This window comes from Numenius arquata, chromosome 10 (genome assembly GCF_964106895.1).
Source record: "Numenius arquata chromosome 10, bNumArq3.hap1.1, whole genome shotgun sequence".
NCBI classification, from domain to species: domain Eukaryota; kingdom Metazoa; phylum Chordata; class Aves; order Charadriiformes; family Scolopacidae; genus Numenius; species Numenius arquata.
The window spans coordinates 21,386,873-21,401,943 of record NC_133585.1 but is presented as its reverse complement, the minus strand read 5'-3'; the positions used below and the strand labels follow the sequence as shown (position 1 = coordinate 21,401,943).

General features: G+C 43.0%; 1 protein-coding gene across 2 annotated transcripts in view; it reads right to left on the bottom strand.

The window, feature by feature from the left end:
• PCDH15 (protocadherin related 15) overlaps positions 1-15,071 on the bottom strand; it is a 383,455-nt gene that overhangs the window by 68,617 nt on the left and 299,767 nt on the right. For both annotated transcript variants that reach the window (XM_074155034.1, XM_074155035.1), the window contains exons 23-24: positions 11,530-11,639; positions 10,597-10,737 (exon numbers count right to left, since the gene is read on the bottom strand). In XM_074155034.1, the coding sequence (XP_074011135.1) occupies positions 10,597-10,737; positions 11,530-11,639 (251 nt within the window). The remainder of the gene's footprint in view (positions 1-10,596; positions 10,738-11,529; positions 11,640-15,071) is intronic.

Below are 15,071 nucleotides of genomic sequence, written 5' to 3'. Positions count from 1 at the left end.
AGATGGGGAGGGACTCTTGATCAGGGAATATAGTGACAGGACAAGGGGTAATGGTTTTAAACTGAAAGAAGGGAGATTTAGATTAGATACCAGAAAGAAATTCTTTCCTGCGAGGGTGGTGAGACCCTGGCCCAGGTTGCCCAGAGAAGCTGTGGCTGCCCCATCCCTGGAGGGGTTCAGGGCCAGGCTGGATGGGGCTTTGAACAACCTGGTCTGGTGGGAGGTGTCCCTGCCCAGGGCAGAGGGGTTGGAACTGGATGATCTTTAAGGTCCCTTCCAACCTAAACCATTCTGTGATTCTGTGATAGAAACTGCAGCCCTGTTGAGGAAAATGAAATTCCCGAGGAGGCTTTTTCACTGCAGCTACACCCTTCAGGGAAAGAAGGCAATTGAAGCAGGATTACAAGCAATGTGTGTAAGTGACCTTGCCCTTGCTGAGGTAATGGCTAGTTCTATGAATGGCTGGCACCACTTAACTGCTGTAGGAAAGATCCTAATTCCATCATGTTTGGTGCTGGTAGGACTAGGCATTTGCTAATATGCACTTGCTCTCTCTAATGCAAATTAAACATCTTTTGCATAGTGCTCACCATCTTCGTCATTTCAAGCCAGTTTTGGTGAGGTGGCTTAGCCTCGCACAAAGTTTGCTTTTAAAATTAGCACAAAGACATTTGTTTAATTTGCTGGTAGTTCTCTGTGCTGCCAAAATGCCGATTTGTTTAGCCATGGCTGAATGCTTTGAAAATGAGAAATGGAAGTTAGTGCATAAAGCACAAAGCAAATTAAACATCCTGCACATACACAGACTAACATTTGCATCGCTAATGTTAAATTAAACATATACCTTCATTTTATCTTACTGCCTGATTTTTATACGCAGTTTCTATTTCATTCGTTCTGGCAGAGGGAGGGGAAGCAGCACCTGTGGACTCCTCACTGCCACCGGCTTTTTATCCTATTCCAACCTACAGCTGGCTGCTGTGAGAGACCCCCAGCCAGTTACAGCAGTCGCCCCATTCTCACATCGGATAAGCCTAGGGGCACACGTTAAAATCCCTCATCAGAAATATGCTGCACGTGTGAAAGGTTGTGCCAGACCCTTCCCTGTGGGGATGTTCCCCCAGCCGCTCTGATTGATTCAGATATTCAGATATCCCCTGCCTGTGGAGCTCTGGGGACCAGAGACATGGGGTATGGTACTCCTATTTCCTGTCTTAGGAACTTATCGTTGAGGCACTCCAGGAACCTCCTGGATTGTCTACAGCTCGCCGTGTTGCTTTTCCAGCAGGTGTTGGGGTGGCTGAAATCCCCCAGCAGGACAAGAGCCTTCGAACGCGATGCCTCCCGTAGCTGGAATAAGAAGGCTTCATCAGTAGGCTCCCCTTGATCAGGCAGCCTGTAGCAGACACCAGCCACAAGGTTCCCCTTGTTACCTCGGTCTCTAATTCCTACCCATAAGCTTCCACTTCCTCTTGGCTATTCTTTATGGACATCTCTTCACGCTGTATCCATTCCTTAACATAGAGGGCAACCCCTCCGCCCCTCCTTCCCTGCCTGTCCCTTCTGAACAGCTTGTAGCCCTCAGTAGCCACACTCCAGTCATAGGATTCGTCCCACCAGGTTTCAGTAATGGCCACTGTGTCATAGCTTTCCAGCAGCACGGTAGCTTCCAGCTCCTCCTGTTTGTTGCCCATGCTGTGTGCGTTGTTGTAGAGGCACTTCAGCTGGGATGTTGGCTGTGTCACCCTCTCAGAGGAACAGAGGTGTCCCTTGAGGTGTCTCACAGGTGTTTCCCTCTTGACTGTGAGCACCTGAGGAGCATCTCTGAACTACCTGAGGAACACTCCTCCGAAACGTGAGGAACGTCTGAAAAACTAGTAGATCGTGAATGACTAACATAGAAAACAAAACCAACAAAAACTCGAGGGAGCTGGTCAGAACTGGTGTGTACTGGCATTTCCAGAAATTCTTCCCAAACACACTTGTTGAAAACTCTTTTCCAGTATCGCTGCTAACCTAAGTATTGCTAATAACGTGCCTGATTCACGTCAGCCTGTAGTTTCTTGCCAGACTGCAGAAATTAAGTTGAAGTAGAGGATTGCTTTTTTAACACTGGAACAGCATCAACTATGCTTTCAGTGTTACCAGACTTGTTTTACACTATGCTTTCACCAGTGATACTGCACTTGTCTTCTATAATATGCCAAACCAGCCACTGATACAGCTGCTCTTCATACGTCGGTCAATTTAACATAGAAAATCCGCATCTAGCTTAAGCAGTGGCTGTTTATTCTGCAGTAGGTAACAGCGGAGTCTTCTCTTTTAAAAGTTCATTTTAATCAAAGTGGGAATGAGAATTATAATTGGACAGGGTTCAATAGTGCTTCGCTTTACTACTATCTTACAAGTCTGTCGAGCAGAGCTGGTGCTTTGGCAGGTAAAATAAACTGAACTGCAGCTGCACTCAATCTTGCCTTTCTAAGTTTGGCAGAACCAAATAGGAATCGGCACCAGATATTTTTCAATGGCACTTTGATCTAAATCAGCATGTGCCCATAAAGCCTGAAGAAGTTCGTATGTCGCAGCTGATGAGGAACAGTGCAAAAAGAAGCTTCAATGAGACGCAAACAGCAACGTATTTGCAACAGCATTGATCCAAGGTCTGATTTAAATAAATATAAAACTTCTTCTTCTTCTACCAAATAATTAATTGAAAGGGAGTTCACATTTTATGCAGTGTCTAAAATAGACTGCTTTGTTGCCCAGAGAAATTGGAAGTTCATGCCAGTGGCTTTCAGGGAAACTACCCCAGAGCTGTGTGGCAGAGGAGGCAGACTCGCAGCTCTTCAGGCTCTACACCATATTCTGTCCATCTGTCACCTCTCCTGGATTCAGGGACTGCCAGGGCAGCCAACCTATAAAATACCAACAGCACGGACTTCTGTAACATGTTTGAAACTAAAAAAGTAAGGCTACTTGAGAAGTCCATAATACAGGGGCGCAGAATTAATTTTCGTATTTAACTTTGTAAAACTATCATTCCCAATTAGTAAGGAGCAGTTGAAGAATTTTGGTTCCAAAATTAGTTTTACCCCTTTTTTCTTTATGATTCCCAAAGGTTTATTTTGTGATTAGAAACACAAAAAAAACATTATAGGAGAGACAGAACTGCTCTCCTTTTACTCTCCAACACCCACAGCAAAGCCCTGCCTCACAGCTGGGATTAAAGCAGCAATTTGACAACAGAAATGGTCCTCCTCAGGGAAGTGCCTCTGCGCACATCTGGGGAATGGGTATGATCCACTTCTTACTTGGGGCTGGGCCAAAGGCGAAAAAAATAGTTCTAACTGAAAGAAGAAAACACGTAAATAATAAATTGAAAAGTGCATTTTTGCTTAAAAATCTTCCGATACCAAACTAAAAGAAGAACATCTCTACCAAGTTCACATATTCACACCTTGCAGCGAATGTAGTATCTAGCACAGCTGATTGAAATGAAAAACTGTGGAAGTGTAATCCCCGCTCAGCTGGTCTAACGCTCTTGAGATACCTTACCTCTTGCTTGTTGAATTCTCCTTCTAAGTTGATTTTTAATAAAAATTTGTGCTACTCTGAATTCTGCAGCACCCATATGAGTTTGGAGGGATATCTTCTTTTAGCTCTCACCTGTGCCAGGCTGTGTGCAAAGACAGAGAGGGCACTTGCAGTTTCTGAAAAGGAAATTTGTTTATCCAGCCAGTGGAAGCCTTGGAATGGGCTGCCCAGGGAAGGGGTTGAGGCACCATCCCTGGAGGGATTTAAAAGCCGGGTTGACATAGTGCTTAGAGACATGGTTTAGGGATGGTTTTTATCAGAGTTCGGTTGATGGTTGGACTAGATGATCTTAATGGTCCCTTCCAACCTGGACAATTCTATGATTCTATGAACTGTAAAAGATAAATTCATTGTTTTCTGTGCTTTTCATTTATTTTTGATTCCTTTTAAAAGACAGAAAAACCACCACATGGTTCTGTCATTATTCTTGCATCTCTAGGAATGTGAGATATGTGCTTGCTGCTCTTCCTTTCCCTGTGCTTTAATCCGAGCCCATCAAGTCAGCAAGAGTGCCAAGAAAAACTAAAAAAGAGGATGCAGGAGAGCTGACATTGGGACTACAAACGATGCCAGATTTTTTGTAATGAAGATGCAGGTGACAAGATCAGGGATGTAGGGGAGAGTTCCATTGCATTTACAAGTCTGTGATACAACAAACCCCCCTTTTCATCCCTGCCATAAGAACATGACTTACCTGGGAGGCAGAGGCGTCTTGCAGACAGTCTTGGAGACAATCAAAACAAGACAAAATCTACAGTAGAGCAACCTGCAGTCAAAAATACTCCCTCCGGCCTCCCTCTCAACAACCGACTGAGCAAGAAGCTGTTAACACAGGTAACTTCTAATGAAGACAAACCTTTCACGGGGCACTGCGCCAGCTGGTAACACCTTCGCCTGTAAGGTTTAATTTTTTAATTCGTCATCTTCTCTGCTCCCTCTGGTTTCCCCATAAAACCCTCTGCTGCCTCCTGTCCCTTCCTTCCTTCCCACAACACGGTTACTGCTCTGACCACATTTCCCTGGGTATCAAACCACAGGATGGTGAGATGCTGATGGAAACTTTGTGAGCAGCTGACTGTTGAAAGGAGGCAAAAGATGATTTTTCTCCTGTTCCTGTCCAAGGAGTAGTTTTGGTTTAGTAACTAATTAATTGTACTGATACATTCCCTTCAGCTCACTAATTCCCAGCTCTTTCTGGGAGGAAGGAGCTGCTTGCTCTGTGATAGATTACAGAGCAGCACCTTCCAACTGCAGAACACATCCTGCCACGCACATTTTTGGGATGTTCCCCTTATATATCCATTTTTCTTTTTTTTCATCTTATCCATCTTACCCATTGATGAAGAACTGAAAGCTTCTATCTGGAAGCTAATAATCACAACCCTAATTTGACCTACAGTACACCAACTAGACTATGGTCTGTTGTGATACACAATCTAAGAAGCAAACAGCCAACAGAAAAAACCACAAACAAGCTGTTAAATTTAACTGAATTGGAGAAGTCCATTAAAACTGAAGGTCTTTCAGAGCTCAGCATCACCAGTTGCTGATTCCTCAAGCCAGAATTCCAAGCCTTTAAATTCACTATCATCAGAAAATCTAACTCTTCTTCCATTCAAAAGAAGTAAAAATGCACTGCAACTTCATATTATAAAGTTTCAGTTAAAGTAACTTATTTAATGAGTTAGATTCCACTGAAAGAAAGAGTCTGATTTTGCATGATTTAGCATCACATTTAACAAACCCAGTTTATGTTCTCATACTCCAAAGGACATCTCACTTTACCTTCCCTCCTCATTTATTTATTCAGCTATTACTACACTATTGGTTGTCACCATCACTGAATGCCAACCTCAGTTACACTTAAAGCAGTATCACCCACCGTTCCACCGCACAAATGAAAACTCAAACTCCTACTTCTCTATAATTATCTTCTGTAATTCCATACTGTTAAAAACAATTTGGTATCTAGTTTCTGAGTTTTGCAAAATTCAATGCTGTTTTGTGGCCGAGCAGTTCGTCAGTGCTGCATCATCTAGCTCCAGAAGGGCTCACCGTTGCAGCTTCAGAGTAGGCCATCCGTTCACTACCAACAAATTCCGAAATGGTTCACCAATTCTGTGGTATCTAACCCCAGAACTGGCAACAACTCATTGCCATTGAATGACAGAGCAGTGTATTAATTCAATGTCACATAATTCTAGAGAAGTGCATTCAAAGTCACCTATCTCCAAAGCAGGTCATCACTTCAATGTCACTGAAGTCCACAGCGGTGCATTAATTCTGCCTCATCTCCTTCCACTGCAGTTCATCAATTCAGTGCCCCAAAACTCTGTAGTAATACTTAACGTGATTAAAACTCATCACGAAAGAAAAAGGTGTTGAGAAAATGGAAAGACATACATCTTACAAATGTAGGAATCAAAGCTAGAGGTCAAGGGATTTCCATTATGAAGACATAAGTGATTTAGTTAGCCAGATACTCTCATTTAAAAAATATACATCTACCAAATTCTTTAGCTATCCATCCAGCACAGTGCATATTCAAACCCTAATACATGCTGTATGCTCATGGATATCCAAACACATATAGTAAGTGCGTGTCTTCCTTTAAATTGGACCAAATTCAAACTCCAGTCATTATCAAGTATCCCTGCATAAAATAATTCAGCCATCACCTTTTTAAAACCACTGTCGAGTTGGGAGGACTGGCCTAGCACAGACTAGGAGTCGGAAGAGAGATATAGAGGCCACTGCTTCCCTGACCCGTGAGGTCTGCCCAGAGACCACTGCTGGAACCTGCCGACTCCCTCGTCTGCTCATCCATGTCAGAGAAAGATTTGAAACAAGCCGTACTCCGCACAGGAGCCTTATCTCCTCACTGTGCATGGCCTGGCAGCATCGTACAGAATCTAACCTTAACTGGAGCTCTCCCAGACACAAAGAAATGCAGTCAGCTGGCAGTAGCACTCTTTCTCTCCCTTCTCCAGATACATCATCGATGGTGACCATAACATCACACAGAATCTTACACTGCTGTTAATACAATTCAACTTCTGACCACTAAATAATCCCTCTGTGTTATACCACACGTGCTCAATTCTTTCTTAAGGAAGAAGAAACATCCATGATAAAACATGCACGATTTCCAAAAATCTTCTGCTGGTTATGTGTATAGTACTGGAAAGCCTGATGAATGTATTTTAACCGCCACTCCCTGTATAATATCTCAGGCTATAATCGACCACCCCATTTTATGGCATGCTCCCAAATACTTAAGCCCATCAAGTCTAATATCTTTAAGAACTTTAAAAATATGTAAGCAAATTTTCACGAAGTACCAATTTCAGTATCACAAGCAGGTTCTACAGTAGTTTCTTTATACAGAAGAAACAGACTTGCATCCTATTTAAATTGCCATCCCAAAAACTCCCTGAATTTTGATCTCTAAACTACACACAATACTCTTAAACATAGGCACCAAACTCGCACTGAAATAAACTAGAGATGGCTCTTACATTATCCAACAGAACAATAATTAGAAGACGAATCATAGAAGGAGGACAGCGGAATCAGCCCAGTTAGTTAAGGGTGGCCCTTCCTCTGTAACCCTCAGACTATTGACTCTGTGGATCATAACCTGCAGTATGGGAAAGACTCGCCTTGTGACGGAACAACTTTGTCACCTTTGACAATAACGGGGTGGTGCCACTTTGGCTCTGCCTGCCAACGTGCCAGCCAAAGAGCCCAGAGTGAGCAGCAAAAGCAAAAAAGCTGACACAGCCCACTTCTCGCTGCAGCAAGGGGAGAAAAAGGCATCACACTGTGCTCCGAGTCCTAATTTACCCGGTACTGTCTCTGCCTGGACACGGGCACAACGAATTATCTCTTACTCAGGGCAGGTGGAAAGGTGATAGTTTATTCTGTTTATTTATTTATAATAAATATTTATTATTAATATTAATTTATAATAAATATTATTATTAATAAATATATTAATATAATTAATATAAATTAATATTTAATATTTAAACAAAAAAATGTTTATTTATAGTCCTCAGTCAGTTTGCAGAGGACACCAAGTTGGGTGGGAGTGTCGACCTGCTGGAGGGTAGGAAGGCTTTGCAGAGGGATCTGGACAGGCTGGATGGATGGGCCAAGGCCAATGGGATGAGGTTCAACAAGGCCAAGTGCCGGGTCCTGCCCTTGGGTCACACCAACCCCCTGCAGCGCTCCAGGCTTGGGGCAGAGTGGCTGGAGCTGCCTGGCAGAAAAGGACCTGGGGGTGTTGGTGGACTGTGGGCTGAACATGAGCCAGCAGTGTGCCCAGGTGGCCAAGAAGGCCAACAGCATCCTGGCCTGTGTCAGGAACAGCGTGGTGAGGAGGACTCGGGAGGTGATGGTCCCCCTGGACTGGGCACTGCTGAGGCCCCACCTCCAGTGCTGGGTCCAGTTCTGGGCCCCTTCCCACAAAAAAGACATTGAGGGGCTGGAGCGGGTCCAGAGAAGGGCAACGGAGCTGGTGAGGGGTCTGGAGAACAAGTCTTGTGAGGAGAGGCTGAGGGAGCTGGGGGTGTTCGGCCTGGAGAAAAAGAGGCTGAGGGGAGACCTTCTCGCTCTCTCCAACTCCCTGAAAGGAGGCTGTAGCCGGGGGGGGTCGGTCTCTTCTCCCAAGTCCCAGGCGATGGGACAAGAGGAAATGGCCTCAAGTTGCGCCAGGGGAGGTTCAGATTGGATAGTAGGAAAAATGTTGACAGGGAAAGGGTTCTTAATCCTTGGAATGGGCTGCCCAGGGAAGGGGTTGAGGCCCCATCCCTGGAGGGATTTAAAAGCCGGGTTGACCTAGTGCTTAGAGACATGGTTTAGTGATGGTTTTTATCAGAGTTCGGTTGATGGTTGGACTAGGTGATCTGAAAGGTCCCTTCCAAGCTCGACAATTCTATGATTCTAATATTAGTGACAGATGAAAGACTGATGGAAATTTTTTTGCCCCTGGCTTGCCATGCAGACCTCCCTGGGAACAGAGATCAACCCAAAATCTGTGGCAGCACAACGCCTATGGCATCATACTGCCAGTAATGCTTTAACAGATGCGCTTGAACTAAAATTGCTCGTTATATTACTGGGGGCTTCCAAAAATCGTAGGAAGGTTTTATGACGTACACACTTTGATAAATGCCCAAATCTCACAGTCTGGTACTGTCATTTTGTTTATGGTATCGCCCCCCACCCACCTACCTTGATTGACAAGTAACTAAGTACTGGTTAACTGCATAAAACTGAAGCCTGAAGTAAATTTGAACTCCATTTGTACTTCATGATTTCAAAATACCAATGTGATGTCCTTTTTCGAGTGAATGATACACACACATCAATAAACAGCAGGTACCCAAAGCCTGGCCTCCTGGGGAGTCCTCAGCTCCTCCTTTTTTGGTCAGGATGAGCCTGCTTTTCTCCAGTGCTAAAGATTTGCTCTACGATTAACACTGGTGGAACGGGAGAGGGAGAAAAGCTTCAGCCACTTGCGAGAGATCTGGCGCGCAGCTCATAGTGGAATTACTGTGACTGCAGACCAAATGACGGGAAATAATCTTACATTCAGTTTTAAATGAAAGAAGGTAATATTTTCATAGCCTTTAAACAAATGTTCCATTCGTCACTGCCCTTTTCTCACTGCAACGATCCACCACCCTAGGCTTATTTCATTGCATCCATGATTCTCCTTAGCTAGAGTAGGGAAAAACAGAGACTTATGGAGACCAAAAATACAGGCGGAAAAAAAGGAGAAAACAAACACAGTCTGTGTAAAAATACATACCAAAATACTTATTGGTACAAGGTAGGGCCCAACTGTGGCTTAAATAGGATGTTGTACAGGGTGGGATAGGACACGAAGTGAGACAGATGTTCGAAAGCCAGACTTCCCAGGCCTTTTCCTTACAGAGAGGATGATAATAAACATCAAAAGACCTTTCAAATTACTTTTCTTAGGAAAAGAATTAAAGGGAAAAAGTAAAACCTCACTATGAGACAAAGCCAAAGCAAAACAGTTTGTAAATAAACTGCTTGATCAACGCCTATAAATACTTGCAGGGTGGGTGTCAGGAGGATGGGGCCAGTCTTTTTTCAGTGGTGCCCAGGGACGGGACAAGAGGAAATGGGCACAAACTTGAACATAAGAAGTTCCATCAAAACATGAGGAGGAGTGAGGGTGGCAGAGCCCTGGAAGAGGCTACCCAGAGAGGTGGTGGAGTCTCCTTCTCTGGAGACATTCCAAACTCACCTGGACACGTTCCTGTGGGACCTGCTGTGGGTGGACCTGCTTTGGCAGGGGGTTGGAGGAGATGATCTCCAGAGGTTCCTTCCAACCCCATATCATTCTGTGATTCTGTGATCCTTCCTGCCTAGAGACACTGCTAAGAACCTTCTTGTCTCTGTCAGAGCAGATCCTTGCCTCCAGTTTGCTCTCAGTCAGGGTTCCAATAAACTCCATGCAGACCCTCAGGGGTGCTGAAGGAGACTTTTTCTTCCCATCACCATCGCTGTGTATCTGTTCCCCGTTCCTCTCGCAGTGTCCTAACACTTGATGCAATGTTCCCAGCCCAGCAGGGAGGAAGTCTGTATTTGGGCTGTATAATGTGTTTACAAAAAAGTAAATGTGACATTCCATCATAAAAAGCCCAACTTACACAGAAAATGTTCAATTTGTGTCATTGACTCTGTTTATATATAAAGAGAACTTTTCTCTGTTTCAGTGAGACCTACAATGATGTAACATGGACATGATTTGTGAGGATTTAGCTCAAGACTGATACATGTACGGAAGGCAAATACAGAGATCCACAAATGTACCCTCTGCTGCTCACATACCTCCATCACCGTTGTATTTTGGATAATAGAACAAGGTCACTAGCTCCAATGCACTTATCAATATCCTCAAAAAAAGTAACAATAGGTACATGTATTGAAAGGAGATTTAAAAATAAGGACTTTTAAACTCACTTTTGGAAGGGACGCGCAGATTGGATCGTACCACTTGTAAGGAGTCTGCTTGAACTCGAAGCTCGTAACTTTTCACGCTTTCATAATCCAGAGGCTTTTTAACTGATATCACGCCTGTTCTGTTATTAATAGCAAACACATCTGAAATCCAGCAAAAACAGAAGTCACTTTCTAAGATGCACAAACACATTTTTTTAATGCCTAAGTGCTTCTGTTTTGGTGATGACACTGATCTCTGACACTGTCTTCAGAAATTTGTTTCCCATCCCTCCCTCAGGCCTCTAAAAGCCCATATAACTCCTCTTTGAAGCTGTCTTCAAAGGAGCACAGCAGCTGAGTCTGACCTGGTACGCGAATAACCAACTTGAAGCCACGCTGGCAAGAGCAGACGAGATAAACAGCCCACTCTCAGCTCATGAAAAGGAGGATGGGATGGGGAATTATTCCACATCCCTCCAAATAATTTAGTGTAATTTGGCTCAGAGATTTCACGGTGGATCATGGAGAGTACCCAAGGAGGACAGAAATGTAGGAATGATGTCTTGTTTAAATATCAGGCTCTAATCTAATACTTGTGGCTACAGCATGGCAAAGTCTATAATACCTTAAAATAGATTTCTAAGCAAGAAGTACAACTCTATCAAAGCTATTTATATTCTTATTTCAGTTTGCCAGAGATTTATACCATGTGGCACCAATATGAATTTTCCCATCAGGGAAAATTTCACTGTATTTTAATTTTCATTGTAATTCTTCTGACTTATCTGATCTTTAGTTGATCTCTAAAGGCTTGATAACGGCAGTCCCTCCTGTTTCTACAGATGAGATGGGATTTCACCTCAGCAGCTTTACGTCTAATCACTATTTCTTGAAGATTTCTGACGCATGCGCTAGGCTCAGCATAACCACTATGACCGAAATACTAATACTTACCCTCTTCATTTCCTGAAACAATCGAATATACAATTGTCTGGTTCAAGGCGGCCGCTGTAACAACTGCCACCACAGTTCCTTTTGCTGCATTTTCACTCACTGGCGGGGGTCTGCAGAATTAAACAAAAGTATTTCTGTTACCTTCCTGTTGCTTGAACAGCAGATTATTGAAATTTATTCCTCAGGTTAGCAGTTTCATCCATCTATTAGGCTGCCAAAGCGAGCTAAGCTGTTGTTATGGAAAGACAGAATAAAAACTTCTGCAAATGCAAAAAAACGTGAGAAGTCTAACTGTCAAGAGGTGACAACATAAAGATATGGTTCTTTGATATGAAAAATGGAAAAGCAGGGAAAAATGAGTAGAAATAACAGAAACACAAGAAGCACCACAGACTGATGAACTGGCAAGTAAAATTCAGAACACAATAGCTCTTTTATAATACTCATCTCTACCAAAAAAGCTCAGTAATCTATCAGAAACACATGCAGGAAAATTCATTCATGGGTAAACCTCTATCATCTAAACAGGGAGCACTTTAAATCCACCTCCACAGGATTTTCTACTTTTCAGAAAGATCAAAAAAATTTCCTGCCAACCTGTTTCAATACTAAAAGCCAAGATGCTTTTCAGGAAATCAGCTGCAACTCAAGCATACGTACACATATTCTAAGCATTGAGTAAACTGTTTCTGATTCATCAAGCACTGATTTGTGTAAAGAAAGAAAAAGAAAAAAAGATTACACTACGAACACATCGGTATCTCATGTTGTCCATACCCTACAAACACAGAAAAACGAGCATCTCATACTCAGCGTAGTTCTATCAGGTATAAATAATGAGTTTCCTCCTGAAACACAGCCAAGAATTACTTCACTCTTTCTCTCCTATTGTTCAAAAGTGATCAGAAAATGCGATGAGTAACATTCTGAGATGCTGTTTCCTCAAGAAAACTGTTAACTACTTCAGAACGAACAAAGAGCCCGTGCTAATGTATTTAAAGCAGCAATCTAAACAATTTCAACAAGGTGAAGTGAGGCTCTTGAGCTAATCTCAAACCAAATGTTCCAATTTTCATCACAGCAAGTAAAGGATGAATTCATGCTGAAAACTATTCATGCTAGCGAACAAAATAAATCGGTAAGGAAATTTTTGCACTCATCCATAAACGTAGATACATCTTTGTTAAAACCAGCATTATCCAGGTATCTTCCATTCTTCAAAAATTACACTCATTTGGCATATAATGATAGACAGGATCCTAAATAGGAGTAAGCTTTAAGGTGTATTTCAGTTGTGCGCTTCGTTTCAGAGAATATTTTATGACTCTCCTCTTTCATCCTCCAGGTATTTTTCAAATACTGCCCTCCCCCCATCCCCTCCACCATGTATTCCCATTCCAAGGGCAGAAAGCCAAGTTTGCAGTCCTAGCTATTGAACCCAAACCATCACCATCACGCACCAAGAGACCAACGGTCTGCCCTTGACCTCTGGCTTACAAACACCTTCTTTGGGATGAATACGGGTTCAAACATCCTAGAAAAAAGTTCTAGATAATGACACTCAATATACAGAATTAAGTTAAAAAGTTTCAGCGGGTAAATTATTTGTTATTGTTTAAAAAAAAAAAAAAAAAGAAAAAGAAAAAGGAGACCTGGTAGGTTTGCTTGCCTCTGTGCTTTTAGCTTTCTGCAGCAACTGCCTTCCGCCTACCTGAATGCTGGTCAGAAGTTTACCTATATTTCTGCGTCTTCCCATGAACTGCTATTCAGTCTGCCTTCACCCTGGCCCTAGATTCCCTGCCTACTCCCTTACTCTGCCCTAAAGGTTAAAATTCTCTTGCTCTTCCCTAGTTCTTGCTCTCAGATTAATCCAATTACGGCACCGTATTGCTGGCTTGACCGCTGATGCTCCAGATTACACCACCTGTAAAAAAGACGCCAAAGGCAAACCATATCCGTGGCCCATAGGGCTAAGATGCACTCTTCCTTTTCTCCTCCTAACATCTCCCATCGCTTTATTGCCTTGGTTTGGTTTGCTTCCTGCGGAGGGCGCAGCTTCTCTTAAGCTAAAGCACTGTATCTCAGCATGGTGAGGTATCATAGAATCATAGAATCATCCAGGTTGGAAGAGACCCTTGGGATCATCGAGTCCAACCATCTACCCTACACTACAAAGTTCTCCCCTATATCATATCCCCCAACACCACATCTAAACGGCTCTTAAACACATCCAGGGATGGGGACTCAACCCCCTCCCTGGGCAGCCTGTTCCAATGCTCGACCACTCTTTCTGTGAAAAATTCTTTCCTAATGTTCAGTCTAAACCTACCCTGTTGGAGCTTGAAGCCATTCCCTCTTGTTCTGTCATTAATTACCTGTGCGAAGAGACCAGCAGCAACCTCTCTACAGTGTCCTTTCAAGTAGTTGTAGAGAGTGATGAGGTCTCCCCTCAGCCTCCTCTTCCTCATACTAAACAGTCCCAGTATCAGTTCTTCTGAGCATTCCTAGGCCTTCCACTGCACAAATAACGGGGAGAAAATTCTGTTCCAGGCTGAGCCGCACTGGGTCACGTAATAGTGACTACACTGAAACATCGACCTTCCGATTTCTTTACAGAAAAAGATGACGGTAAGTTCACTTCTACTCAATCACACTCGCACCGAGCCGATCACTGGCTCCCACCCTTCTGCCCCAAGCGTGCCTTCAGCAACAGAAATAAAATTCATTATTGCTACCCGATTTATTAAGCTGCAAAATCAGTGCTACAAAATGCTTATCAATTTGCATTTTACAAATGCCAAGGTTAATCCTAGAGATGGGGGAAAACAGCTGTCAAATCTGAAAGCACTTCCAGCTGTAGCTCTGTTGATGAGGGCAGAGGTGCAGGCCAGCGCGGAAAATAAAATTTCCTTTTTATGTTGCATTATATATTATTTACTTTTCTTTTTCTTCTGAAGGCACATAAGTTTAACAAAAAACCTCGTGACTGTGTATACACGAACGCCACGTTTCATCTGAAGCAGACTCTCAGTATATTCTTTTAATGGAAATGGCCTGGTAACTTCCCCTCTGACACAGCCCAATTCAGTGAATTGACAAATCAATATCAATTAGCAAGTGGCTTTTGTGTTTGCTGTGAGAGGCTACAGAGGGAGGGGACAGAAAACCGCCACAGTAATTGTATTGATTTCATTTCCCTGATTTAACTAAGGTGATCAGGTTCAACGGGAGCAATGCATCAGCTGAATTAAAACATACAGCTGGTCTCTAAAGAACATTTTGCTGAATTGGAGAGAAGTGAACCAGTAAAAGACAAAGGTATTCAGCTGACAATACGCTGTTCTTTATCTTGCACTACAAGCTTTAATGGGCTTTCTTTGGGGATAAGTTCATTATTTTTCAATTTTGGAATGACTAAGATGTACAACAGTGCTTTTTAGAATATTTTTTTTTTTGGTAAGTGGCAGAGGTACTATTTGAAGCCATTTTAGGGGACAGGCAAGGGCATTTTTATGCAATAATTTTGCATTACTGGATAGTAA